Raw genomic sequence first — 26,307 nt, 5'->3', positions numbered from 1 at the left:
GGTTCCTTTTTTTTTTATGAGGAGTATTTCTTCGGCAGAAAGTATTTCTAACTTGGTTACTTGCCATACCTCTTCCGGCGTCATTGTGTCTGACAGGGGAGGAGGACAGGGCTCCTAGGGACAGAGAAGAAAGAGACAGACGAGAGATGAGACGTGTGCGCGAATGATTTCGTAAAAAACACCCTCTGTCACTTCCGTCCCTCGGAACCGGGCTTGGAGAACCTTCTCTGAATCTCACATGCAGGGAGCAAAGGGAACGCAGCTCAAAGTGCAATCTGTTTCCTCCTCCTCGACTCCTTTGTCACAGAACCTCAGCTCACTTACACAATCTGATCATTCAAATTCTGTTTCTGCATTTATGTATTTTTCTGTATAATATGTTCCAAGGTATAAAAGATAGCTTGAATATTACAAGCAAAATCAACAGGTGAACAGATACGATAAGTACTTGTTTTACTCTTAAAAATACTCTATTTAATCTAGAAATATCTCATATTGGGTTTGTGTCTCTTTCACAACAAGGGTGAGAAGTTGCAGTGACGCATTGTTTTTTTTTTTGTAATCAGGTTGCTGTCACCCAGTTTCCTCTCTTCATCTCTCACTCCCACAGCGCATCCAGCAGCTTTGTGAGTGACCTGGATGCAGCAGGTGAGATCCGCACCTGCCGCGACCTGTTTTGTGAAACTGAAATTGATCAGCGATGCTTCCCCTCATCCATTCCCTCGCCGTCCAGGCACGTCGGCCGCTTCTGTGGCTGCGGCAACAAAAATCACGTCGACCTGTGGACAGAGCGCAGCAGCAGCGAGGATTCTACGTCAAGCGAAACGCACTGAAATCGAATGAAGGGGTTGGGATTTTTACAAGTTCTCTTATTCACTTTTTTCTCACCTGCACAAATCATCTCTACTGCAACCGCAGCAATTACACTAATGCAAGATTTACCAAGGCGCTGACACTCTTACTCCAGCCAGGTAATATTCTAAAGGTCAGCGTTTGGTTACCTGTCATCAGTGGCTGTAAAGCGGACAAACACCTGATTCACGGCCAGATTTCAACCGACGGTTTGGCTTGATTGCTGGTGGCGCATCCATTTGATATTCAAGGCCGTAGAATCGCGGCCTCGCTGCCGTAAGAACAATCCCCCGCGCAGGAATAGGATTCAATCCGAAAAACATAACGGAGAATCCGACTGCTAATTCGCAAGCCACAGCGGCGGGCACAACAGAAATCAAATTCTGATCTTGCAAGCCAATGAGCATATGCTTATTTTCAATCTGGTTTTCATTCCTGTTTGTGTAAGCAGATGACATGTATCGCTTTCCCTGTGAGCCGGGCTCACCACCAAGCTGAATAACAACTCTACCTCCGGTCTCCGCTCTCCCCATTTCTGGATGAGACAAGGTTGAAAGAAAGATGCTCGGCTCCAGGGAGTTTGACTGAGGACAAGGCAGCAGTATTCATGTGTATTCATGTGCCTCTGTCAATCAGATAAGTGCGTGTCTGCCTGAATAGCAAGCAGACCCCGTAATGATAAGTTCACCCTGCGAAAAAATCATGAATAAATATTTATATCCTATCAGCGCCAGTGTGGGGACGCGGTTTGCTTTCTACCTCTGGTGCACAATCAAAAGCTTTCTTGCACTGTGTGTGTGTGTGTGTGTGTGTGTGTGTGTGTGTGTGTGTGTGTGTGTGTGTGTGTGTGTTTGTTTGGCGGCGGCGGCGGCGGCACAGAGGTTTACGAAGACACAAAAATACGAAGAAACGCCGACACACACAAAGATGTAAGTGGACAAGATTAATAACATGACACACACAAGGTTAATGCAAAGTTTATTGCAGCAGTTGTAGATGCGTTCACAAACGTATGCTCAGGGATGGAAAGACATGCAATAAGAATGCCGTACACACACACACACACACACACACACACACACCTGTGACTGGCCCTCCGTCTGTCTGCTCTTAGCGGCGAAGAGATTCCAGAGTGTGTCCCTCACAGACTGCAGAGGACCTTTTTCTGTGGGAGAGGCGAAGAGGGAGACGCACTGGGTGAAGGTCGATAAATGATACTGACGCAACATTTTTCAAAGACCAGAACCTTTCGGAGAGATTAAAGTGCAAACGGGGCCATCGAGAGACCGTGGCAACCCGAGCAACTCCTCAATGCGGTTGCCTGGATACCGTTTCACTGGGAGACTGTCTGTAGTTGTGCGTGGCGGGATGTTGAGGACTTTACGTTGCCACAACACGCGCACGCGCAGAAACAAACACCATCTGGTTACTTGCAGTGGACGCGGCTGTCAAACCTTCCCTCGCTCCTGTTAGGGTTGCAGGGTTATTAATTCACCTCGTTTGACATCTGTTGAGGGCAGAGACAAGTAAACAGTGCGAGAGGCTGTCAAATTAAGAAAATAAAGAGTTTGAACTTTTTATTGAGTGAGCTTAAGGGTTGGGAGGACATCTGGGTAGCTGCAGGGAACGGCTGACTGTGTGGGAATCCTTCTTGGCTATTAGCATCAGGAAGTTACCGGTTTTTACCCCTGTACGCTGTGTTGAGGGGAGAGTTGGCTAAACAGGTTACAGTTAAACGCAGACAGACAAACAGTTGTCTTTCCATTTGGTCTTTCTCCCCAAATGTACTGTGCGTGTACCTGAAGCCTAATAAATATGTTTTATGCATTTTCTTCCTTATAAAACATTTGCAGAAGCAAATTTTTGAATATTTTTGCATCTTGAATTGCTCTTCATGTTGATAGTCTTCTTCACATCCCCCGTTCACACATATGGCCCCCAATAGTGGAGGTGTGGCAGGATGCCTTTCACCGTGAACTGAACCTCCCAAAGCGTAGTGGTGATGGGTACTGGGACTAAAAAACGTCCGGTCACGCAGAGCGGTTTTCCGTTCCCCTCAACTAGCCCGCGATAACGCGTTTTCACTGACATATCGTCAACATGTGAGATGATACGGTGAACTGAATGACAACATTGTCATTCATTGCGAGTGGCGTTCGTGTCCACCTGATGAATCTAAGTCCAGTAACCACTCTCTGTTATCTGCTCTTCTTCCCCTGAGGGAAATCTCTGGCTCTTTAGCCGCTAAATGCTCCGCAATGTTCACCAGCTGGTCTCTGGCTGCGTCTGTCTGCTGTTCTGCTGCCGAGCAGGAAGTGGACAGTGGCTTTTGAAAACAGCTGCCCGCTGTGGCTGGAAAAAGTGAGAGTGAACCAGAACAGTAAAGTTGCGTCTGGAAAGATAAACCGTGAGCTGAAACTCAGTGTAAAGCTCTGTGAAGCCGAGGGGAGCTGCAGATTCAGCTGATGATTCTCTGTAGGTTCATCGCTACGATGGATCCCTCGCACATGGTCACATTGTTCGCACCTTTTCAGGTAAAACGTGGTTATTATAAAAAGTGAAGTCTTTATCCTTTGCTTGCTTGTTCTACTGAGACTCCGCTAATTCCATTTATTAATTCTCCCAGAAGCAGCAGTCGCAAAAGATATTTCAGGGATGCTGTAAGACTGTTACACGTCCACCGAAGTTTAGAAATGAAAAAACGAAACAACAAACAAAATGTAAAGCTGTACTGTAAAATGTAGTCAGAAATATGAAGTCCTCTCAGCTCACCGGGAACAGGAGCAGTGTGGTTCGAGGAAGGCTCCTGGGGTTTCGGAGGAGGCAGGGGGCCGTTCCTCTCCTCCTGTCCTGGACTGCCCTGCAGACAACAACTAGATGTAACTGAGTAAACGTTATTTATTAAGAACCTTCAAAACAAATGGTCAAAAGGTACTGGATAATAAAATGGCACTTTATTCCAAGATGGGACAAGAGTGGTTCAGGGTGAAATGAATGCAAACCGTGTCGTTTTCAGCAAACTAAGTTTCTGTATTAAAACTGAGACAGATGGAGACGTCCCAGCAACAACAACGATGGCGGCCGGCAGTAAAAACGAAATAAAGCTAGAGTAAAACATATTGTACATCAAACAAAACACTGATGGTTGGAAACCAGAGGTAACAAATTAAGAGGCTCACCTTCTCCCCGTCCTCCTCTTCCTCCTCATCGACGAAGGCGAAGGACTCCCAGCTGTGTTTCTGTGACTGGTTCTCCTCCGCTAGGCTGTCGCCCTGGATCCAAATCCAGGCAAAGAGATCAATATAGACCGGTGTTGTCACAGCATCAGAATTGAATTCAGCGTAGAATCCGAACTACGACAGTGTGTTCAACACCGGCGCTTCATTTTTAGTTGTGTCACCTCACTAAGCTCGAACACCCGTCAGCAAACTTTACACGGAGATCTGATGTTTTTCCTTCTGGACTTTAAGAGAAACCCAGTATATGACAGTCTGACTTTCCTGGCCGGTGTGGATACTAAAATAAAAAAAAGCCAGTTCCACGTCGAGCAGTACCAGCCTGCGTGTATCCGTGCTCTTCATGCCACCAAAGCATTAGATCTCGCAGAAAACGTTTGCTAACACAAAATTATAAACATATGGTCTTCAACCAGGTCCAAGGTCCATGGAAACGTGCAAAAAACAGCCTGCGCTGAAAACAAGCGGCACCCAAGCAGCCTGATTTAGTGACTTAATCATCACGTAAACATTACCTGTTTGGCTATTCGGGTAAAAATGGGAGCTAGTTATTGCATTAACAGTTATTTTTCCGTCTGCATACCCGTCTTCATATAACATGGCTGCACATCTGTTGTATGAAGCAAAGTGCAAAGTGCAAGATCTAAACCAAATCACCTCACAGGATGTAATCTGCATTTACACATGAGTAGAAGTCTGAGTTTTTATAAAATTTATATGAAGTGTAACAGTCTTTTTCTTCAGGTATCGTGTCCTTGTGAATGTCTGCACACAGAAAGTATTCCATAGCCCACAGTGCCAGAATTACATCAAGGCTCTCCGTTGCCTCACACAAGGAAAGAAACGAAACCTGTAATCAGTGTTAAGCATGTGGCAGCAAATCTGGCAGGAAGCAAAGCCGTCACCGTGAGGGTTAATGATGGAAAGGACTTTCCTACATGTCCTAAGAGTCCTTGACTAAGACATTCAACAGCAACCGAAAAATAGACTGGTCCTCACCTGCATGAGGAGCCTCCTCTCTGGTGACAACCACCAATCACAGAGAGCCAGCAGCTCCAACCGGTCGACGCTGCCCAGGAGGATCATGGACTCTGGAAGCGGGTGGAAAAGTTACTCGGACTGCCGTGCACAGTTCAACCGTGGCTGAACCACCAAGCTCATTTTAGCGATTTCATTGGCGCTTCGACTAAAATGCTCTTCACATTCGTCACAACATCAAGTAGGTTAAACGTCTTCTCACAGATGCTGATATTTGGCCCCGAGTAGCTCAGTGTGTAGGTGATAGCGGAAACGATACAAATTGGACCAGAGCTGACAAAATGAAAAATTCCCTTTTTTCTTTCCCTTTTGTTTGATGGCAGCTGTTAAGACTAAACACACAACCAGCTCCTCTACCTTTGGAGTCGACCAGCGGGATTGATTTGAGTGAAGAGGAATCCAGCAGGAGTTTGACTTCTCTGTAGGTGGACTGAGACGATATAAAGTTCACCTTCCTCACCATGATGTCCCCTACAAAGATGTTGTATTGGCTGCGGGAAAGGCACAGAAACAGCATTAACAGGAGGCACAACGACATGCTTCAACTTCGAGTCGGACACCACACCTGTGAGTCTTTAAGATTCCCCGATCCTCTCAGCCCACTTACTTCTGTCTGCCCACAGCTGCAGAGTCAAAAGACACCTTTCTTTGCTTGTTGCATTCATGCAGAACATCAGAGTGAGGTTATAGAGATGCAAAAGCAATACAAGGAAGCCATGTCCTGTAAATTCACTCGGCAACCACACGGCAGGGGAGGACCTTATTATTCCCCCACGCTGAAACATCTGGTGTGTGAAATCAGCATGCACCTCATGTGTCCAAAGCCGAGCTCCGGGAGGTACGGCAGCTTCTTGACCTGGATGATGGAGTCGTACAGGGAGGGCTGCAGGCCCTGGGCCACCATGTTGGCCAGGATTACTGCCACCATCATGGGCAGGATGTGGGAGATCTGGCCTGTCAGCTCAAAGCATATGACCGCTGTGGACACCGTGTGAGTCACTGCGCCGGTCAACGCTGCCGCTCCTGTCAGAGACATGGGATGGGAAGATGAGGGGAGGGGGGCAGGGTAAAGGGAAAGCGGGCGGTGGACACAGGAGGGAGGGATGAGAGGATTGAGAAATGATGAGAAGGCAGAAGAGGTCAGGGACGGAGACAGGTGGCAGGGGTGGGAGGGCGGGAAGAAGGGATGGAGATAGGTAATGGGCAGAAAAAATAAATGAGGTACTGGAGATGAATATGAAAGAGAGAAATAAGAAAAAGGAGAATCAAACACGATGCGTCGGAGGGAGAGGAGGATGAAGAGAATGAATGAGGGGTGAGGGCAAAAACACCGAGAGCAAAAGGGAAACAAAAATTTCATGAACGGGTTCGGAAGAAAAAGTAGATCAAAAAGAAGGCAGGTGAAAAGTGACAGGTAGCAAACCGAGATCAAAGGAAAGTATTCGAGAGAGAAAGACAACAAGGAGAGGTAGGAAAAGCTCAATCAAACCAGGGAAAGAAACGGGAGGGAAGGATCGAGGTAGAGAGGAGAGGAGGGATGGGCTCTGCAGGGCAGTGGGGGGGGACTGAAAGAAGGCCACGTTTCTGGGTCAGCGGCCGAGGAGAGGGAACCCACGGTGACATTTAACTGTCAGAGCAAAGCGACCACATGCCCTGATGGAGAGGAGGAAGAGGACGGAGAGGATGACAAAGAAGGGGAGGGAGATGAGGAAGATTAGGAGGGGGAGGGGGGGGCAACTTGACAACGAGTGACAGCTGCAGGGCCAGCGAGGGTGACAGGAGAGGGGGAGAAGTTGGAGGAGAAAGAAGATGAGAGAAGTGACAGGAGGGAAGGAGGAGGGCATCCTGACCACTGCTGGCAAGTTGAAGGCGCAGGAGGTTGACAGTTAAGGAGGAGAAAGAGGAGGACAGGGAGGAGGAGGAGCGGTGAGAAGGGGGGAGGCGGACAGCTTGACAGTAAGGCTTCAGCGGTACCATTTCTTAAAATATGCAATATTGATTGATTGGTTATTTGTGCTGATTAAATAATGTATTTTTGAGAGGATGTGCCTTGATTACATTACATCCTGTCACGTGTTTGCTAGTTGCCCCTGCATGTTAGTCCTGTCATCAGCCTGTCATATTTGGAGGTTGGAGGGAGGAGAACAAAAGTTGCAGTTGGAGACCAAATGTGATGAAACTAAGGGGGGAGGGGTCGCTCAGAGGAGGAAAGGGAGACTAACCAATGACAGCGTACCCTCCGGGGATGATGCGGTAAAGGATGCCATCAAACACAATCCCATGGGGAAACAGGGTGGCCATGATCTCCCCCACCAGCCGGCCAAACGAGGCTCCTACACCAGGAGAAGAGAAACGCCAGGAGTTACATTCGGGCAAACACAGCGTCAAAGATAACCCAGCTCACTAGGTGTCATTTTACCGTCACTGAATAGTGGTCGCATTAATCCTGAGACGTCTGTATGAATAATGAAAACGAAAAAAAACAAGTAAAACTGTCTCTCACTGTCTAAACGCATGTCACCAGAGCGAAAAAGAAAAAAGTCATCAGTGTGTTTGTAGCGACAGCAGATGGCGAAGAGGCCGAGGAAAGAAATCACTACCCAACCTGATTATCCTCTTCGGTTCAGACGAAGATGCCAGAGAAGATGAGGACAGACAGAAAACAGCATCCCATTTGCACCAAGGAGCCAAGAGGCATGTTCACAAATGCTACTCCCCATCTACTGGTTTGCTGCTTCATTTCATACCGTGGGTATCTGTCTAATTTGGCCTTCATTAGACGGCGCGCAGGAAACCCCCGAAACCCCTTCACATTCATCAAACTGACTAATAACGAGTCACTGGATATGATTAATAAAGGCAAGAACATCACTGCTGCCAGAGAAACACCTGTAACTGCAACTCTGGTGCTCTCGTTCTTTTCCAGGACGCTCCTGTATTGGTCTCATTTAAAAAGTTTGCTGCCTTCCGCAACTGCAGCGCATGACGGTGCAAAAGGCCACGTTTTAAAAAGCCATCGAGGAACACACACACACACACACACACACACACACACGTGTGACCTACCAGCTCTGGGGCTGAATTTATTCATTGTTTACGGCTTGTAATGATGAATATTTTAAAGCGAACCACTGGTAAAGGTCGTGCTCCAAACGCTTCACAATACACAAACAAGAGATGAACTGCAAACCACCGCAAGTAAACACTGAGCCCTCAAATGTTGATCTGAATAATGAGACACTGATATCTAGCATGAAAATTAATGGGCTTGTGGAACATAAAAACCAGCCCGCTCAGACGTAACTAACCGAATAAGGGGGAAAGAAACGTTTTCTAATTGAAGTTTAGGCAGCATGTCGGATCAAGTAGATCCGCCATCCAAAAATAAAAAAAATAACTAAAAAAAGAAATCATTTGAGCCAACATCTCGCAGGCTAGAGGCTACTGGTGTGTTTACTCACCCAGTATGAAGACAGGCATGAAGGCTCCAGACGGAATGGGCATGGTGGTGGCCACTGCAGACATCCAGAACTGCAGGACGACAAACCAAACGTGCGACAACACTCAGACAGGGAAATGCAGAAATGGTGACAAATGAGCAACGGCGGGGTTCGCTTCCACGGCAGAGCGGGCTCCAGTGTTGGAAACCACCCGTGGACGGCGTCTGAACGTAGGCCAGCGAGACGGGTTCGAGTCACACGTTTTCCGGGACCAAGCCACGTGTCTTGCGACATGTCGTGTTACTGCAGCTGGAGTTCGCGCCTCAACTTAACATTTCACCGGTTTCACCGTTCTCAGTTTGATAAGCTGAACAAGTCGAATGGTTACGGAAAAGAAATAAAGAAAAAAAAAAACGAGAAAAATTATAAACAGGTCAGCAGCTATTTTCCTGTTTCCTGTTTTCATTTTCAACGATACGTCCTTCGTTGTTACAGGTTACCCTCCTAACACTAATTAGATCCCTTCCAAGCTGTGGTGCTGCGCAGCAACAGGAGTGATGTAAAGTGCCTGCGCCCTTTTGAGCCCCTCGTCGTCTCCGCGTCTGTATTAGAGTGGGAGGAAAAACAAACCAAAAAAAAATGCTCCTATGTGGTCACGGCTTGATGAGTTACACACGTGGAGAAGCTGGAAAAATGTGTGTGCGTGTGCCTGTGTGAGTGGTGAGGGAGGGAACCCAGTCACCCTCGGGTGTCCTTGAGCAAGGCACTTAATCAACAGCTGCTCCGGTGAAGCTGCATGGTGCTGTAGCCGAGCTGGATGCGTGACCGTGCGGGACTGAGTGGATGAAAACGGTGAACGCCGTTCGGTAAATTAAAGCTAAACTCACCCTTCAGATGTCGCTCGCACTGTTTGTCTCCAAACAATCTGTGTATTCATCAGAACGTAACTTCTAAATAGCTCGCATAATGATACGCTTTGTTCCCGGCTCGGCAGCTCATCAGCGATAATGATTACCTTTATACAAGCTCTGGAGTTTTGGTGTGTCTCTGTGTGTGTGTTTGTGTCTGTGTGTGTGCGTGTGTGTGCGTCCGTGTGTGTGTGTGTCTGTGTGTGTGCGTGTGTGTGCGTCCGTGTGTGTGTGTGCGCAAGGGGGGGGGTTCCTTTCCTTTCAAACACACCGCACGCTGGGCTTTTTCATTGTGATTTTGAAGAGACTGGTGGGAATGACTACGTAACCATTTTAACCGTCCAGACTACTGTTCTATACATCGTTTGTCATCATCGTTTGAGAACTTAATTACTGTGGTACAAGATAAAAACTCATTAGCGCGTCTCTCACAGGGTGGCTGCTATCCTGATGAGCGCGGGGACTGCGCTCGCTGTCTTCCTTTCCCTCTTTTAATCCCGACAACCGAACACAATCGTGCAGAAACACGTCACGCACACACACACACACACACACACACACACACACACACACACAAGCATTAGAAAATAAAGGGAGGAAATACGACTGCCCTTTTGAGAGAGAGCGAGACAGTTATATCTCTGACACGAACATCTGTTTGAAAGCTGGGCAGTGTAAACATAAGAAAAACTTCCACCATATAGAGGACGAACTGTGTGGGAGTTTTGAAAATCTCCTGCTAAGCCGTTTGAGAAAATAATCTTAACTACTACTTCCGAGGTCAAGAATGAGCTCTCCTGCCCGTCTTCCTATGCTTCTCTTAAAGCTTCAAGCTGAGTCCCGACTCTGGAAGCGAGCTAATCGCACAACATCGCCTCCACCGAATCTTGCGTGTCAGCGCCCCCGAGCTGGCAGGTAGTTTTTTTCTTTTTTCTGTTTGCAAACTCTGTTTGCAAACTATCCTCCTTGGAAATAAACCACTCTCAATGTCATTCTCTTTCATTTTCTCCAAGATTGAAATGTGCACGTACATTTTCTTCCAGTTGGAGGACAGATTACAGTATATTCTGGCTGCAAATGGACCAGATTCATATCATCATATTTTTAGCTACGCTGCCTCACTACAATTGTACCGTTCTTAACTTGACATTCCTCAGGTTTGCTTTTCAGGTGGACGAGAAATGCAGACGAAGAGAGGAAGTCTGAACATGGGTAGGAAAAAAGGGAGAAAGGGAAACAGGGGCCGACAGAAGCATAAACACAGCTGGGGGATGCAGATCCAGAGAGTGTGTTTGAGGGTGTAATAGGGAAAAGGCTGACAGCAGCAGAAGGCAACAGAAAAGCAGGAAAACACAGGTGTGTGTGTGTGTGTGTGAGAGAGAGAGAGGAGTTTTACCAGCCAGCTGCTCTCAGTTTTGGTTGAATTAAGTTCTCACTATAGAGCCGTTCTGCTGAACTGAGCAGCACCATGACTAAACCAATGCAGTGTATGACGCTGAGCGACAGGCTCTCATATCCTGTTGAGGGGATTACTTGTACGGCATTACTGCCTAATTTGACTTTAGACAGTGCAAAATAAAAATAATTAAACACATAAAATTAGACTGAGGTTGACTCTAAAAGGGTGCGTTCATTCCACGAGGCGTTTCTCTATTGCATTTTCATTTCTCTGCACGTCAGAGTGAATCGACAGGGGTTTCTGGTGTTTAAGGTGTAGGCTTTAGACCGGTTAGGTCAAGTCCCAGGACGAAACCTGGTTGAGGTAGAGGAGCGTTGCAGAAGGAGGGACAGTTCAAACCCAGCTCCTCGGTAGTTTTACTGGGCAGAAAACTCGCAACCTGTCAACACTGGCCGATCTAACACGGCTGGGGGTCAAAATATCATAAGAACTTTGTGCCAAGTGACCTGAGCCTGAGAAGTTTGGTTTTGTATTTACAGAGAAAGTTCGGTGTTTTCAGAGTTTCCCACTTCTTCCTGAGCTGTTGAGAAGCCGCAGATTTTCACCAAACAGGAGGCAGCAACAGCTTGGTGCCGTTTTCTGCAGCAGCCGACAGACTGTGCACGGATCAGGACTCAGAGTATTTAGAGAGTGAACTGTGTCTGTCTGTGTGTTTTCGGTTTTTTTTATACACGATAAACATTGAAACTCTGAGGCCCAGGTCACACCATTTCTAAACGGAAGGTTGACAGAAAAACGAATATCATGGGGCTGAACACAAGGGGGGCTAATCTTCGCCTTCGAAACAGACCCGAGTCCAACCGCTAGCTTTAGTTTGGGGGTTTTACAGCTACTTCCATTCTGTTTTTGGACCCGTCGTTCACTATCGCTTCACTGAATGATTTTAGTGAAAAATTCTACAGTATCAAGTACTCAAGTACGTAAGCACAATTTAGGTACACGAGGAATAAGCAAAGGGATTATCTATTGGGTTTGGAGATACCTCGGCCTTTCTTCTCCTGTTATACTTACGTATGGAACTGTTTGCAGTGGTTTGTATTAGACATGGAAATGGTTAGATATACAGAACGAGGCTGTGGCGTGAGGATCTCCACTGGTCCACTCAGTTCCTAATATCCAAGACCAAAGTATATTCAGTTTACGAGTGTCTGCAGGCCTTGCGTCCGCTTTGTCTAAACGTACAATACCTGAGGTCACCCGAGCGAACTCGTGTGCTATAATCATCACCAGAGAAAGATATTTTTCGAAGCAGTCGGTAGAGCACGAGAAATCATACGCATTTCTACTTACTTTTGACCACTGCTGCTCATTAATGGACGGCGCATCGTGCTGCAGCCGAGGTCGGGGTCGGTGCTCCCTCCCTCTCTCCCTTTCCCTTTTTGGGTCTGTTCAGATTTTGGATTGGGTGTAATTATTCGCAGCTCTATTCTGATCCAGTCTGGCTGCTGCTAAGTCCTCTACTCTGACATTGTCTGGATGTTAATGACACGACTCATTAATTTTTATGGGCAGGAGCAATTTCTGCACTTCAGGTTGGTCCTAAGAAACGGCCTTGGACACTACGTGACTATGCGATGCCTGTGTAAACCCTTATGACTCCCACCAGACAGCTGTTTCTGTACAAAGCCAACAGGCAACTGTCAGGCTATGGGTCTTTATCTTCAGTGCCCCAGTTTAATGCATCAGTACTTGTCAGTGAGCGTCAACTTGCGTGGGACTAGTTGTCTTAGATTGTTCCCTGGCAGTTTTTGTAATTGATGCCACACAAGCACCACCACACTTCCTGGCGTCCTCGAGCCCCCGTCAGTTGCCTGATATCTACAGTGGCCGTGAAGTGCAAATCACAACGACAAATGGGAAAACACAACAAAAATTCATACAGGGCACACACACGGGGTGATCGTCAAAATAATCTCTGAAAATGGCAAACGTGGAACGGTCGGTAGGGAAAGCAGCCTTTCCTTCCTGTTCAAAGAACGACAGCGCTTCCGTCCAATCGGCGGCGATCCTTGTCGACAGCAGGTACCTACCTTTTCCGGGAGACCTTAATGTTTTTGTGTTTTCTGCTTCGGGGGTCTTGGTTTCTGCTTTTCCCTTGTGTTTTGTGAGAACTAGTTGTTGTTTCTTCCCATTTGTGGCTGTGATTTGCATTTCACAGCCACCGCAGATACTCCCTTTGAAGATTCACATATTCGTCTAAATGACACATGCCGCTTATCATCCTCATCTTGGTCTTTGTAGCTGCCTTGTTATTGTGATTTGGTCATCAAAGTTTATTTGGGTTGCTCACGGAGTGTTAGTGATCATTTGTCCACCTGATTGCGCTCTGTGGGATTTTTTTATTTTCAATTTTTTTACAGACTTTACAGACTGTTTCACCAACTTTCTGCTGATTCACTGGCAAGCCAGCACCTAGACCGGATTTACGTGCATGTCTATGCACATAAAATATTAAAGTAAACAACTGAGAGGATAGCGAGAATGGTAAATCTCCAGGGTTTGTGTGTGTGTGTGTGTGTGTGTGTGTGTGTGTGTGTGTGTGTGTGTGTGTGTGTGTGTGTGTGCGTGCGTGTGCGCGTGTACGTACGTGCAACTGCATATGTGCAGCTTCTTTAAAGAAAACGTAAGAAAGCTAGAACTGCTGGCAGCTTTCCAGCACCGTTGACCTTGGACAGGAAAAAAGTAAAAGGACAAAGGCACACACACACACACAGACATGCACACACATACAGACACACACACACACACACACACACACACACACACACACACACACACACACACACACAGATGTCCCCGTCACAAAGACACAACAAGAGTGACCCACAGCACATGTCCCTCATCAAAAAGAGGGGGATGATGACGAAAATGCTGACGTCAGGTGGAGACCGGGCCGCTCGCACGGTCACATTCGGTCTCACACCTGCAGACTCACACACATACAGTATGGACAGACGGGCATATGCATCGTCCAAGCACACATTTGCACACAGACACACCTGCTCAGGAACACACAAACAAGCAATAAAACACACTTGACCTGCGTACAAACACCCATTGCGTGCAAACACACCCAGACACACACACACACACACATTTACCAGCAGCCACAGACCTTCATGAGGAAGAACAGCAGCAGGATTAGGAACACGCTGACATCAGGGTGCAGCCAGGCGGCGGAGCGGCCCAGACCAACCGGAGGAGGAGATCCCGAAATCTTTGTCCACGTAAAGTTATCGAACAAAGAGTTGATGCACTCCCTGGGCATCAGCTGGAGAAGCGAGGAGAGGGGAGAAAGGGAGGAAAAGCAGTGGGGAAGATGGATGAAGGAGGGAAGATGAGGGTGTGAGCGGGGTGGGCAAGAGGGGGTGAGAAGAGAGGCACCGAGGGGGTGGAGGAGAGATTGGAAGCAATCAAAGAGTGACGGCCAGACAGCGAGAAAGGGAGGGTGGAGGAGAGGAAAAGAATGGTAAGAGAAGTAGCAAAGGGGGAGAGAGGGGAGTAGAAGAAAGATAAAGAGGGGGAGACAGGCAGAAAAGAGGGGAGGGGAAATAGAAAGAAGAAGGGAGAGAGAAAGGGAGTAAAGAGGTGGTGAAAGGGTGGAAAGGTGAAATAGTCGAGACAGGGAGAAAGAGCCAGTGAGTGGAAGGAGGAGAAGAAGAGAGAAAAGGCAGGGGTTTGAGAGGACGCGTGGGGGTGATGAGAAGTGGGGAGAAAGAGCCAAAGAGAGAAGAATGACAAGAGGGTGAAGAGGACGGAGATTTAACGAAGGGAGGACAAGCAACAAGGAGGAAAAACGGATAAGAAAGCGAGGGAAGAGGAGAGAAGATAAAGACAGAAAAAGTGAAAAGAGGAAGAAAGTCAAGTGGGATAAACAGGCAGGAAGTCATCCAGAAAGCTGGAAGCAGACGGGTACGGGTGGCCGTGTCCAATGACTCATTCTCTTTCCATGACTCACGAATGACTAATTCACTTCAAACATTTGGCTCCACATTTGCATAGATGACTCTGAATTTGCTCAGGGGCACAAAGTGCAGCGCCTCCCGCATCTGTATAACGCCGCTACGGGGGAAGGACAACACCGACGTCGCTTCGATCTCTCCACTTTTGTACTTCCTGCTTGAGTTGGGGCTGAACCGGGGCCCTGACAACCATCGCTTGGTGTGCGGGGGGAAATGTCGAGGATCTGCTCTGTGAAAGGCTGCTGAGGGCCTTGACAGAGCTGGATGCGATAATAGGCTTTCCGGTGCCTTTTTGAAGTTGTGGATTTACGCCTGGTTCACAACCCATGTAGCATTTAATCTCCTCTCGCTGCGCTGCCTCTTCTGTCACTATGCACCGTGCTATCAAGTTGGAATGGAAGGATTTCATTCCCCAAAAGCTAAAAATACACTTTTTTTTTTCTGTCAGATACAGAGGCTCCATTGTGCACCAAGATTTCTATTTTCTAAAGCCAAATGATATAAATTTAGACACCACTTCAGTCCCTGATGTTTTAAAACGATGCTGTGCGTTTGATGAAAAGGTGTGAGACAATGAGGGTGTGAAAGATCTCCACTGAGGGCACAAAAAACCGTTAAGGTGTCGCCGCCTGACACATGCAGACGGAGCGATACGCATGCACAAAGCGTACACCTGGTTCACACTAAGAGGTCTATTTTGAGTGTCTGTGAAACGCACGACGATGAGCTGGTAGCTCTGCGTGGGTGGGTGGTTGATGCATGGCCGTCCGAGCCTTCAGCTGAGCGACTGGAATTCCCTCTGCGCTTCTTACACAGTTAAGCGAATTCATCCCAACGGCGCAAATACCAACCCCGAAGCCTGACCGGAGTTTGTCGCCGTGCGTCCCCCCTAAAGGTACCAGACGTGAGCGCTTCTGCCGGCGGCGCCGCGTGGCAGTAAAAAAAAAAGGTCACAGCTTGAAAACTCTGAACTTCAAAACCCCCCAAAACCCTGTGATGTAGCATCAGTGAGGGGAAAACAGCAGGCCCGTCTTTATCAAGTCTGGTCTGTGATGGTGCTTTATACAAAAGGAAAACCAAAGAGACGAGAGATCTAAGAGGCGGTTGGTGAGCCCAGCCTTCTCCGGACACAACGCTCCATCCCTGCTGTTCAGACTTTGCTTTTGGGTTATGACACATCATGGTCTGTAGATGGCTACTGGATACCAAACCTTTGTTCTGTGTTGTTTTGACACAGGTGTAATCTTGCCTGGTGGACTATTAATACATGTAAATTAGTCACAGTTGTTTGCCTCGTTGGGTTGGTATTTGCTGCTGGTTATTGTTTGTTAGCTCTCTGGTGCCGTCAGCACGACGTGCAGGTACAAACAGAACCTGAACGTCCCGAGTTCTCCTTCGTCTACGCGAGAGGGAGGAAAAAAGATTGGAACTCTGACCTCTCCTGCCATGAACTGTCCGAACCCCGGTGGGAAGGTCAAGGTGGCGATGACCAGCGTTACCACAGCAGGAAACAGCAGCCGACTGGGAGGGAATACAGAGAGGAAAAGGAAAGTCGACCTGAAGAATTATCCAAAATTGTTCGAATCCTCGGTATAACGATGTGTTACAACAAGCAACAAAACACCTGGGCCATAAGGAGTAGGGACAAAAATGTAATCGACAGATATATATACTCCTGCTTACTGCAAAGACAGTGTGTAAGCCTATGAGCTCAGATTGATAGGACAACAATTAAAACAGCACTGAACATGACCTGAAGCAGGCTGAATAAACATTGAGTCTTAAGCACAAACTGTAAACAAACCATGTTAATTTTGTGTCATTTTGTGTTATTCCTATGTTATGCAATGAATAATAACTGTGCTAAAATGTAAGCATTCAAGGATAATTCATAAATGAGAAATTCCATACATTATTCCCCTACCATAATACTCCTAGCCTTGAGACATTTTTGCAAACATTGGCAACGTCTGGCCCACGAGACTCACTGTTTGGTCAGGAAGCGGGTCATAGCATTGGGCCGTCTCATGAACAGCACCACCACTCTGTTGAGATAGACGAAGAACGCCCCCAGGAACCCACAGGAAATCCTGCACAAGCAAACAAATAAACCTCACATTGGCCAAACGAAGTCCTCTATTCAGCTGTGACGACCTTCCGATGCGTTCCCAATCAAAGGCCACAAAGTGACAGGGTAAGGTTAACACTGCGTGTTAAAAAACAACATCAACAAACATGAGAGAGAACTTAAAATGTGTCGTTTATTTCTATTACTCTACAAACAGCTAAATCATGAATAAAATCCTTCAGATTTACTTCACTGGAATACAACAGCCGGTCTCACCGTCATGCGAGCTGCAAGGTGTGTGTGTTTACATATGGGGGATATTTCCTTTTGGAATGAAAACCTCTCACGTTGTAGTCAGCGACAGATTTGAGATATGAGGCCCGGTTTGGCGATGAGACATCAAACGAAGGGGGTCACCTGTGTTTGATGTCTCTCTCTTTCCTCCCCTGAGCTAAATGGTAAACTAATAAATTGGATTCTCCATGTCCCAAATGCTACATTTGCATAAAGCCGGACTTATTAACCTCCACGTCTTCCATTAGGACGCCTTCATTAGGAAGTTAGGAAAGGCACAGTGCAGACGTGCGCGCGCACAAAAATGCTGCCATATGTGGCATCATTTTTTCATATATGTTGTATTTTATATATATATGTATGTATGTATGTTTCTGTCTCGTTTCTCCGGTCGCTCACCCGATGATGGCGAACGCTGGCAACTCCTGCAGGTCAAAAGGGAAATCCATCCTAAAGTTTGTCCTGAACAGAGCAGTGATGGTTACTGAAAAACGAAGAGAAGATGAGGAGGTGAAATTCCTACGGTCCATCCTTATAGTGATCTAAACACGGGACACGTGTTGGTGACCTTTTAAGCATCTCAAAAATAGTGATTTTCTTTACAGCAGCAGCTGCTGTTCATTTTTTTTTTTTTTTTTTTTAAAGGTACAGGTAAAAAAATAAAATAAAAATTGTGTACTGTGAAATGATAGAAAGATATTTTTTGGTTTGTCTTGAAATATATTTAATATTTTTATGGGACACTCCAGTAACCTGAGTCAGTCATTAAGTCGCTGTGTGGCTACACGGTGGAGGAGGACACCATCTAGTGGAAAATGCATGATCTGCCCACAGTACATAAAAAGGTATTACAGTTGACTTGGTGATGGATATTGAGGGAGCTCATGTTTTAAAAAAAGAAAATGACATAATAATGTCCAGTGTCTCACAGAAATATAAGAAATTTCCAATGGCTGTCAATATCTTAGATAAATACTCTCTCTCCCATCCGTACCTGCGTCTTTGTTAAACACGGATAACACTCTGAATATGAAGGCGCTGAATGTGGCAGCGAAGTATCCTCTCCAGTAGTTCCTCACAGCAAAGTACGTGGATGTTACCTCTATACTGAAGAGCACACCTAGTGGAAAAAGAAATTTCAGCCGGTAATCTATCGGTCAGGAACTGACAACAAGCCACATCTAAAGAAAGCTACATGCAAAAATCCCGATAGTAAGGAGATACTTTAAACCGCACAAGTGAATGAAAATTCCAAGCTATTTTGATTCTTCACAAGAACTCCCAATTTTTTCAGTTTCTATTGAGGACAGCTTTCAAATGAGAATCCGTTTCATAAAACCATAGGATGCACTGCATGGTTTGGGGCTGGTGAGATACCTAAGTACCCAACGCAGAGGCATGACCATCTTACATGCATTCCAGTCAAAAAGCAGAGCGGAACAGGAAAGGGAAAAGTCTTGTATACCTCCAAGTGGAGTCCCAAAGCAGCAGCCCACCCCAACAGCGCAGCCCACTGTTAAGATGTCTGTATAACAGTATGGATTCTACTGATCCAGAGAGCAGGAGGACGACGAGGACGGATGGAGGGAATGGGAAAAGGACATATCAATGAGATAAATCTCATGCAGGATTTTTGTTTTGTTTTTACAATCACGCGTAAAAGTTGAATGTAAATGAAAATGGTTCCTGACATCGACTCACCTGATAAACTCCAGAAAAGATGGACATGAACCTGCTGAGAACTGCAGCACAGATACTGGCAATGTGAACAAACGGGCCCTGAGTGGAGGAGGAGTTCATGTCATACGTTATTAAGCAGTAGTGTGTACAGGGTACAAGACCAACGTCTACACCACAGAACACCAAAGATGCTGATTCAATAGACTACGTGAAAAAAAAAGATCCATGTAAAAAAACCCGAACGGCCCAGCTTTATGTGGGTTCACTCACCTCCTTGCCTACAGGCATGCCGCTACCCAGGGCAGCAGTCAGGCCGATGACTTTAGCAACAAAGGCCTTGAGAGTCAGATATTCCTTTAGCACCACACCTCTCAGGATGGTCTTCAACTCGGGGATACCGGAACCTGGGACAGAGGGTGAGATGCACTTTGTTTAGAGCCGAAAAAGGGGGGGGGGGGTATTCAAATTATAGGAAAATACTGGTGTGGAGCCTGAGGGAGCCATGTTAAAAAAAAAAAAAACTGGAAGCGGATGCAGGATCTATCTGATTCAAAGCACTTGCATAACCGTAAATCTCTAAGCTTCCTGGTCTGTCGATGATTTTTCTGCTGTAATTCCCAAACCGTTTGTTCTTGCTGTGAAGAAAAACAGCTTAAAAAAAGAGCCACCTTATACTAGAAAGGGAATGACACAATTTGGAAAACATTCTTCTCTACCATTGTAAAGCTGCCGTGGGTAATTTAGCACCATGGGGGGGCTGAGGCTCTGCACAGTTTCCCTCCAGTCACATATTACAGCATCTGATGCCACTGGTTAGCAGAGAAGAAGGTGGATCCTCTTGTTCTTTGGTTGGTTTGTGAGAAGAGCAAACCTGCAGACTCTCGGCCCCCCTGTGCCACAGTGATGCCAAACCAGTCTGTAAAATTAAGACGTCCATGGCTTTCTTAAAATATCCCTTATTAAGTCCCCCAATTTTCACATGCACTGGATCACACCTGAAAGTCATTATTCTGAAAACCTCCGCAAGAGACTACAGGCAGGGAACAGAGAAGCTTGAGAACGTAAACACGAGGGGGAAGGGGGTACAGACCGATAGCTTGAGGAGAAACCAGATGACAGAAGAGCGAGGAGAACAGGATGAACATCAGGGGATAAGAAACCCAGGCCAGGTACTGCAGGGGGATGTTCCCCCTCAGCTCCCCATGAATCCATTTATAGGCTGAAGGAGGATGAATGGGGGGGAGGAAAGGGACGAGAGAGATGAAAGGTGTGGAGGAAAGTAGATAGAAGGAAAGGAAAGTGGCATAAGAACCGAATGGGATGGACAGATGAAAGGAGAAAAAAAGAGGGGAAAGCGCAATGAAGGGTTGTGGGAGGAGAGAAAAGCATTAAGGAAAATTGAGAGAGGGAGAGAGAAAGGCTGTCTTAATTGACAATTCCCCTCACAGGATCAATAAAGTCTATCCATCCATCCACCCACCCACCCACCTACCCACCCACCCATCTACCCACCCACCCATCTACCCATCCCACCCATCTACCCACCCACCCATCTGACCATTTTTGTCCACTACTGCTGACTTTCTTTTGATGGCTTTTGCCATCAGAATACACCGGGATATGCAGTCCTACCTTGCAGGCTCTTTGCGCTGGCGTAGTCCATTGTCCAGCTCACCAGGGCCATCGTGATGCCCAGCAGGATCAGGAAGATCCAGTCTTCTCCCAGCTTGGTCACAAGGAATCGCTGCACCCGTGCTATGCAGTCTGGCAAAAACCAGGGAAGCTCACAAAAGTAACAAAGCATCTGTCTATTTACTCCACTTTTTAATCTTTCGTCAGTGCTGCTCACCTCTGCACTTGGAGTAGGAGCGGTTCTTCTTCATAGAGGATGTGAGGTCGGGTTCAGCTGTTTGCTCATCAGAAGCCTCTGTTTCCATGTTGGACTGACGCCTGTTCCTTTGCCTGCCGTGATAGCTGTGCTGATGTCCTTGGCGACTGTGGTATCCGTTTTGGCCGCGACGGCCATTCCCGTGCCGCGTCCTCCCGTGGCTGCAGCGATGGTCGCCATGTTTCTTGATCTGTCTCTCAGTCAGCAGGCGTGTGGCCTCCCGTCTGCCGGAGGCTCCTTGGTGCTCTTGGTACTCCCCATAGAGCTGTCAATCAATCAGTAAAACGACCCGTTAATCAATTACTACAGAAGACAACAAATGATATGAATACCCAGCATCCATTCATCAGACAGGAACAAATACAGGTAGTTCCTGAGCAGGTGAGAATGCTGAGTGTGACAGTACTCTCCTTTTGGCACTCTGGCAGAGAAGGGTCCTTTTTAAAAATAGACAGGACCACGTGTTGACCCAAACAGCTCCAATGGAAGCGGAAACATGGGCTCTGCCTCTAGATTTATCTCCTCCAGACAGACTCGGCGAACGCTGCCTGGGACATCTGGGGAAGAGATTGATTCTCATCTCTCTCACCCCCTCCCTCTCTCACTAACACAAATACCTCAGTAGGAGATGCCCTCCTTCATCCGTTTTGTCCTTTCCCTGTAACACAAGAAGTCTGAAACACTTCCAACGTGAGCCCACTATAGAGCGTATGCTTTCTTTTTCCATTATGAATAAAGACATTTCCGTAGCTCCCTATCATAACAAACTTCTAAAAAGCCATCTCTTATCTCTTCCAAACAAAAAAGTATTCAAGGATGAAAAATGCAATGAAACGCGCTTTCTAGGTGCTGAGGTGGTGTTCATGGGTTCACTGTGTCATGTTTTTTCACACCCGGAAGCTGCTGAGTATTTTTACCACTTGCTGCTCAACAGGATTTGTTGGTTTAGTTTAGAAAACACGAGACAAGACACGTAGTGAAACTGACGTGTTTAATGTGAGGTGTCATTTTCTACCTACTGTAGTTACCTAAAGGAAGGAAATTCTATTCCTGTAAAATTCACTAGCTGTAGAATAGTTAGCTTGATGAAAGGATGACTTTCACTTCTTCTGTTTTTTTCTCTTTGACAAAACAGTAACCGGACAGTTTACTAGCTTCACCATGGAAAAATGGCTTCACGGTTTTACGGTGCAATTTCATGCAGATTCCTTTGAGTGGGAAAGTCCACCTTGACAACTGAAACAACACTACATGGGGACACCAGAGGTCACCAACGTCACAAAAGTCCACGAAAAACATATCGATTCCATTTATGTTCCGGCTATGCTCCCTATTCCCTTTTCCTCATTTTCACTACTCAGAATGACAATCAGAAAGTATATATTGATCAACACCACTCAGGTATTGTGTCATATTTGAACACAGTACTACAACTATTCAACTGGGGATCATATATATATAAATATATATATTGAGAGAGAGACGGGTGACAAATGAACGAAAGTCAACATCGTAAGGTGTTGGGCCACCATGTGCCGTCACAACAGCTTCAGCGCTCCTCGGCATTGAAATGGAAATCTACCGAAGGGACGAGACACCTTTCTTCCAATTGACATTCCTTCATTTGGTGTTTTGATGATGGCGGTGCAGAGCGCCGTCTAACACGTCGGTCCAAAGTCTCCTGTTGCTGTTCAACGGGGATGAGATCTGGTGACTGCGAAGGCCACGATTCCCATAATTTTCCATACTCACCAAACCCCTCAGTGACCCCTCGAGCCCTGAGCGGAGAAATCTGCCTTTACTACGCTTCTCCACTCATTTCTTCAGTTTTTTTGGGGGGTTTTTTTTTCCAATTTGTCTGTATATGCTTGGTACATCAACAGCAAACAATAGCACTCCAGGAATATAAGTGACAGGCTGGCAAGTTGTGTCTGCTGCTGACGGTGCAGTAACCTTTCAACAGCTTCTAATTTAGTAGGGTCATGGACAGATTGATGGATGGATGGATTTACACACACGCACACACACGCACACACACGCACACACACGCACACACACGCACACACACACACACACACACACACACACACACACACACACACGCTGATAAGGTACTGGGGGGTGATGCGTGAGCAGGGATGCCAGTCAATGCACAGTGAAACTTGAGGAGCGATAATGCACGGTGCGCTGTGACTGAATGCCAGCACACAAATACGAAGTCGCACAACAGACGCCACGGATGACTCGGTGTGTTTAATGTTAAATGTGAAACCCACTATATTGTCGCGCTGATCTAAGCAACAGTAAACTGGGGTGAGACACATCTACACTAGGAGGAAGTGCTCATCTTCAAAATAAAGCGCACAAGAGGCTTCAAAAAGTCATTCTAAGAAGGTTTTCTCGCCACAGATTCCTCCCGGAAGCTCCTGTCTGCAGGGGCGTTACTCCACGGCTTTGGCTCTCATTAGATGCTTTTAGGGCTGTCACTTTTTCACCGAAACTAGAACTACAGTTCGAACATACGGAAAAAATACATGAATCATAAATTATCTCTAAAGATGTGATCTCAGGATCTGTAAAATGTATGCGGCAAAATCATCCCAGGGTCCTCTTACCGGCTTCATCACTTCTCCAGATCAAAAAGGAACGTCCAAGCTCAAAATTCACAGTGTGTAAGAGCAACAGGTGACGCCCTGTACTCCAGCGGGGGCGGTCAAACGCAGTTTAGGATTAGACTACGTGCGCTCGGCTTAGTTCAAAAAATGTACTCAAAGTGGGTTTTTGGAAGAAGTGACAGCTCTATACGCTTGGCAGCTCGGTCAAAGTGCCTGAGCGAACACATCTAACTCCATCCCACAGGAGTCCATCGGAGGGCTGACCGCGCACACGCTGTGACTAAATGTGTGACGACCGGGAAAAAGAAATGTTGTTGCTCCAGCGTAGGTTGTTAATTCAGCATCGTTCTAATACTGAGGTTAAACTTTGATAAAGTATTTGTTCTCGTATTTACTGTTCACATGGGTCGATTTCTGGGTGCCCTTTTCCATTTGTATGGAAATCGTCCGGTGTCCAACGGTACAAAGTTTTCCCAGTGGGATCTGGGGTTGTTTTTCACGCCCTGAACACAACAACGTTTCAGTTAATATGGTCAGTAACATACTTGTTATATGTATAACCCCAGGAGCTGTAATAAATAGATTGCACAGATGCAGTCTGTAGAAAGGTTAGCAAAGGTGAAACCAGATATGTTTATAACAAACAAAGCGGGGGTCAGCTGATCCGGTTTATTGTCAACCGGTCACTGTGATGAAAGTGGCAACGCAGTCATTTCTCCAAAACCACGTAAATTGAACATCTCGGTTTGCCGTGGTTGGCACACACGGGCTGTGTGTCTGGAAATGCGATCAGCTGTTCACTACTATGCAGCCCAGGACAGGAAGACCTCCGAGCACCAGCGTGTTATGTTGTCGGAAACTCATTGGCCCCCCCACCCCTCCTTACCTCTTTCCACCTCTCCTTCCTGTTTTCCCTCTGAAGTGGTGAAACTCGACTCTGCACTAATCACTTGTACTCCTTTACCCCCTTCTTTCGTTGCCCTCTACTCCGCTTCCTTTCTTTCCCTCTCTCTCTTCGCCGGTGAAACACAACTCTGGGCTAAATTTAGTATCGCTGTGATCCAATATACCTCATTACGCTTCCCACACCTCTCTCCCTCTCTCTCACCATCAGTGTACCTTTCAATGCCTCATCATATTCCTCCATTTTTCCCATGTCTCGCTCTCTCTTTTACTCTCTGTCTCTGCGACCTTTCAGCTGTCCCCCCTCCCTCAAGGACTCGGGGACTTATGGACAGGAAATATAAACTGATAAAGTTACTCCCAACATCTGATTTCCCCCTGTTTTGGCTGAATGTATCTGCCGGTTTTCAGTAACAGTTTCTGATTTGCAAACAACACATCCCAGACATACATTATACCTATTGGAGCCTCGGGTACAGAACGTGGCCCCTGGCTTCAGTGTCTCGCACCAACACGGAGGCGATTTTTTTTTTGTTGGTATTTTCCTTGGAGAAAATATAAACATATTTATTCTACAAAACCAAAGCCAAACCTCTTAAAAACTGTCAAATTACAAGCCGCCATATTGGAATTGTGCCTGAAGAAAAAGATTATGCATCTAACCAGACATTCAACGGCAGCTTCCGGTACTTTTTAGTTTTAGAGAGACTCAGGCCGACATACAGTATTTTGGACACATTTCGGTGGGCGCCAAGAAAGTATTGAGGCTTGATACCCAGCCCTAGTCAAAACATTTCGGTTACAGAGGGACTGAACTGAGATTGTCTAGGTGGTCATTGTTATAATGATGTCTTTGCTTTTTGAAAATCTAGTTGATAAACTCGAAAATGCCCAACGACTTGAATGAAAACATAACTTGGAGATATACATTTTTCCAAGCAAAAGAACCGCATTTAGTGGATAATTGTCTTACTTGGTCTTTCATACAGTCCTCAAAGTCACATGCTCTCCTCGCAGAAAAAAAAAAAAAACAAGACAAAGGAGAGGAAAAAAAACAGAAGTGCCAGATACCCACATCAGTTACAGCAAGCAAGGTGATTACTATTGTTCATGTCTACCAACCCTCCACCATGCACCCTACCCCCAGGAGGCCGGAGCGCAGACTGGCACACGACCAAACCAAAATACAACAAGTGCATAAAGCACAACAGACGCAGCATCAAGGCCGGCAGACTATTTGGTTTCTGGTTCGGTTTCTTGGCTGACTATCCTACATAAAATAAGGCCACATTTTCTTTTAATTCTTCTGGAGTTTCACACCACATAGCCCTACTGTTGCCAGAGCAATGGAAATTTGTGCGACCCACGTGTGACCTGCAATACCGACTCGAGAATGGACGGATCGAACGGGAATCCTCCTCCGTTAAGTTTACTGATAACAAACTGTAAGGGGGAAGGGCTGAGTTACTCCGAACAAGTGTCTTAACCCTCAAACAGGCATTTGATGAGACGAAACTCTACAAAAATGCACTCACTGTCAAACTCCAGTTCTCACAAAAAACAATCAAAATAAAATACGGTAGGTACATACATGTAATGAAGGGGGAACAAATGTCAACCCTTGGTAACAGCATTGCCTGCTACTGTTAAAGGCTACGCTGTATCCTGTAACATTTTTGTAGATATTATACAACGTAAGCAACCGTGTCTTCTTTTACTTTTAAAATCAAACAACTGTGTCATTTGTTCATCTCCGTAACTCTGAATTCTCGTGTCGAGACCTGGCTTTGCCCTTCGCCTCTGAGTGATCTTGACCCAAAAGCAAAGAGCCACATTGTGAGAACGGAAGTTAATTTAAATATCGTGCAAAATTCATAGTCCGTAGTTTCTAGTCACTGCGTAACACATGTGTAATGTATAGGACGTACAAAAACAGACGCGAGTTCATTGAATGTTGATTATCC

The 26,307-nt window shown here is 46.3% G+C and overlaps 1 protein-coding gene across 1 annotated transcript in view; it reads right to left on the bottom strand.

The window, feature by feature from the left end:
• Positions 1–26,307, bottom strand: part of LOC120786380 (chloride channel protein 1-like) — a 37,010-nt gene that overhangs the window by 5,900 nt on the left and 4,803 nt on the right. Inside the window, exons 2-21 of the mRNA XM_040121826.1 lie at positions 20,787–21,090; positions 20,570–20,701; positions 20,028–20,156; positions 19,208–19,341; positions 18,959–19,036; positions 18,723–18,801; positions 18,252–18,377; positions 17,657–17,741; positions 16,884–16,985; positions 16,332–16,416; positions 14,049–14,204; positions 8,588–8,657; positions 7,349–7,459; positions 5,936–6,149; positions 5,484–5,617; positions 5,088–5,179; positions 4,032–4,124; positions 3,625–3,712; positions 1,935–2,017; positions 70–114 (exon numbers count right to left, since the gene is read on the bottom strand). Coding sequence (XP_039977760.1) covers positions 70–114; positions 1,935–2,017; positions 3,625–3,712; positions 4,032–4,124; positions 5,088–5,179; positions 5,484–5,617; positions 5,936–6,149; positions 7,349–7,459; positions 8,588–8,657; positions 14,049–14,204; positions 16,332–16,416; positions 16,884–16,985; positions 17,657–17,741; positions 18,252–18,377; positions 18,723–18,801; positions 18,959–19,036; positions 19,208–19,341; positions 20,028–20,156; positions 20,570–20,701; positions 20,787–21,090 — 2,340 coding nt within the window. The remainder of the gene's footprint in view (positions 1–69; positions 115–1,934; positions 2,018–3,624; positions 3,713–4,031; positions 4,125–5,087; positions 5,180–5,483; positions 5,618–5,935; positions 6,150–7,348; positions 7,460–8,587; positions 8,658–14,048; positions 14,205–16,331; positions 16,417–16,883; positions 16,986–17,656; positions 17,742–18,251; positions 18,378–18,722; positions 18,802–18,958; positions 19,037–19,207; positions 19,342–20,027; positions 20,157–20,569; positions 20,702–20,786; positions 21,091–26,307) is intronic.

Source organism: Xiphias gladius, chromosome 24, assembly GCF_016859285.1.
Source record: "Xiphias gladius isolate SHS-SW01 ecotype Sanya breed wild chromosome 24, ASM1685928v1, whole genome shotgun sequence".
Lineage (NCBI taxonomy): Eukaryota > Metazoa > Chordata > Actinopteri > Istiophoriformes > Xiphiidae > Xiphias > Xiphias gladius.
This window is presented reverse-complemented; position numbering and strand designations above follow the sequence as displayed.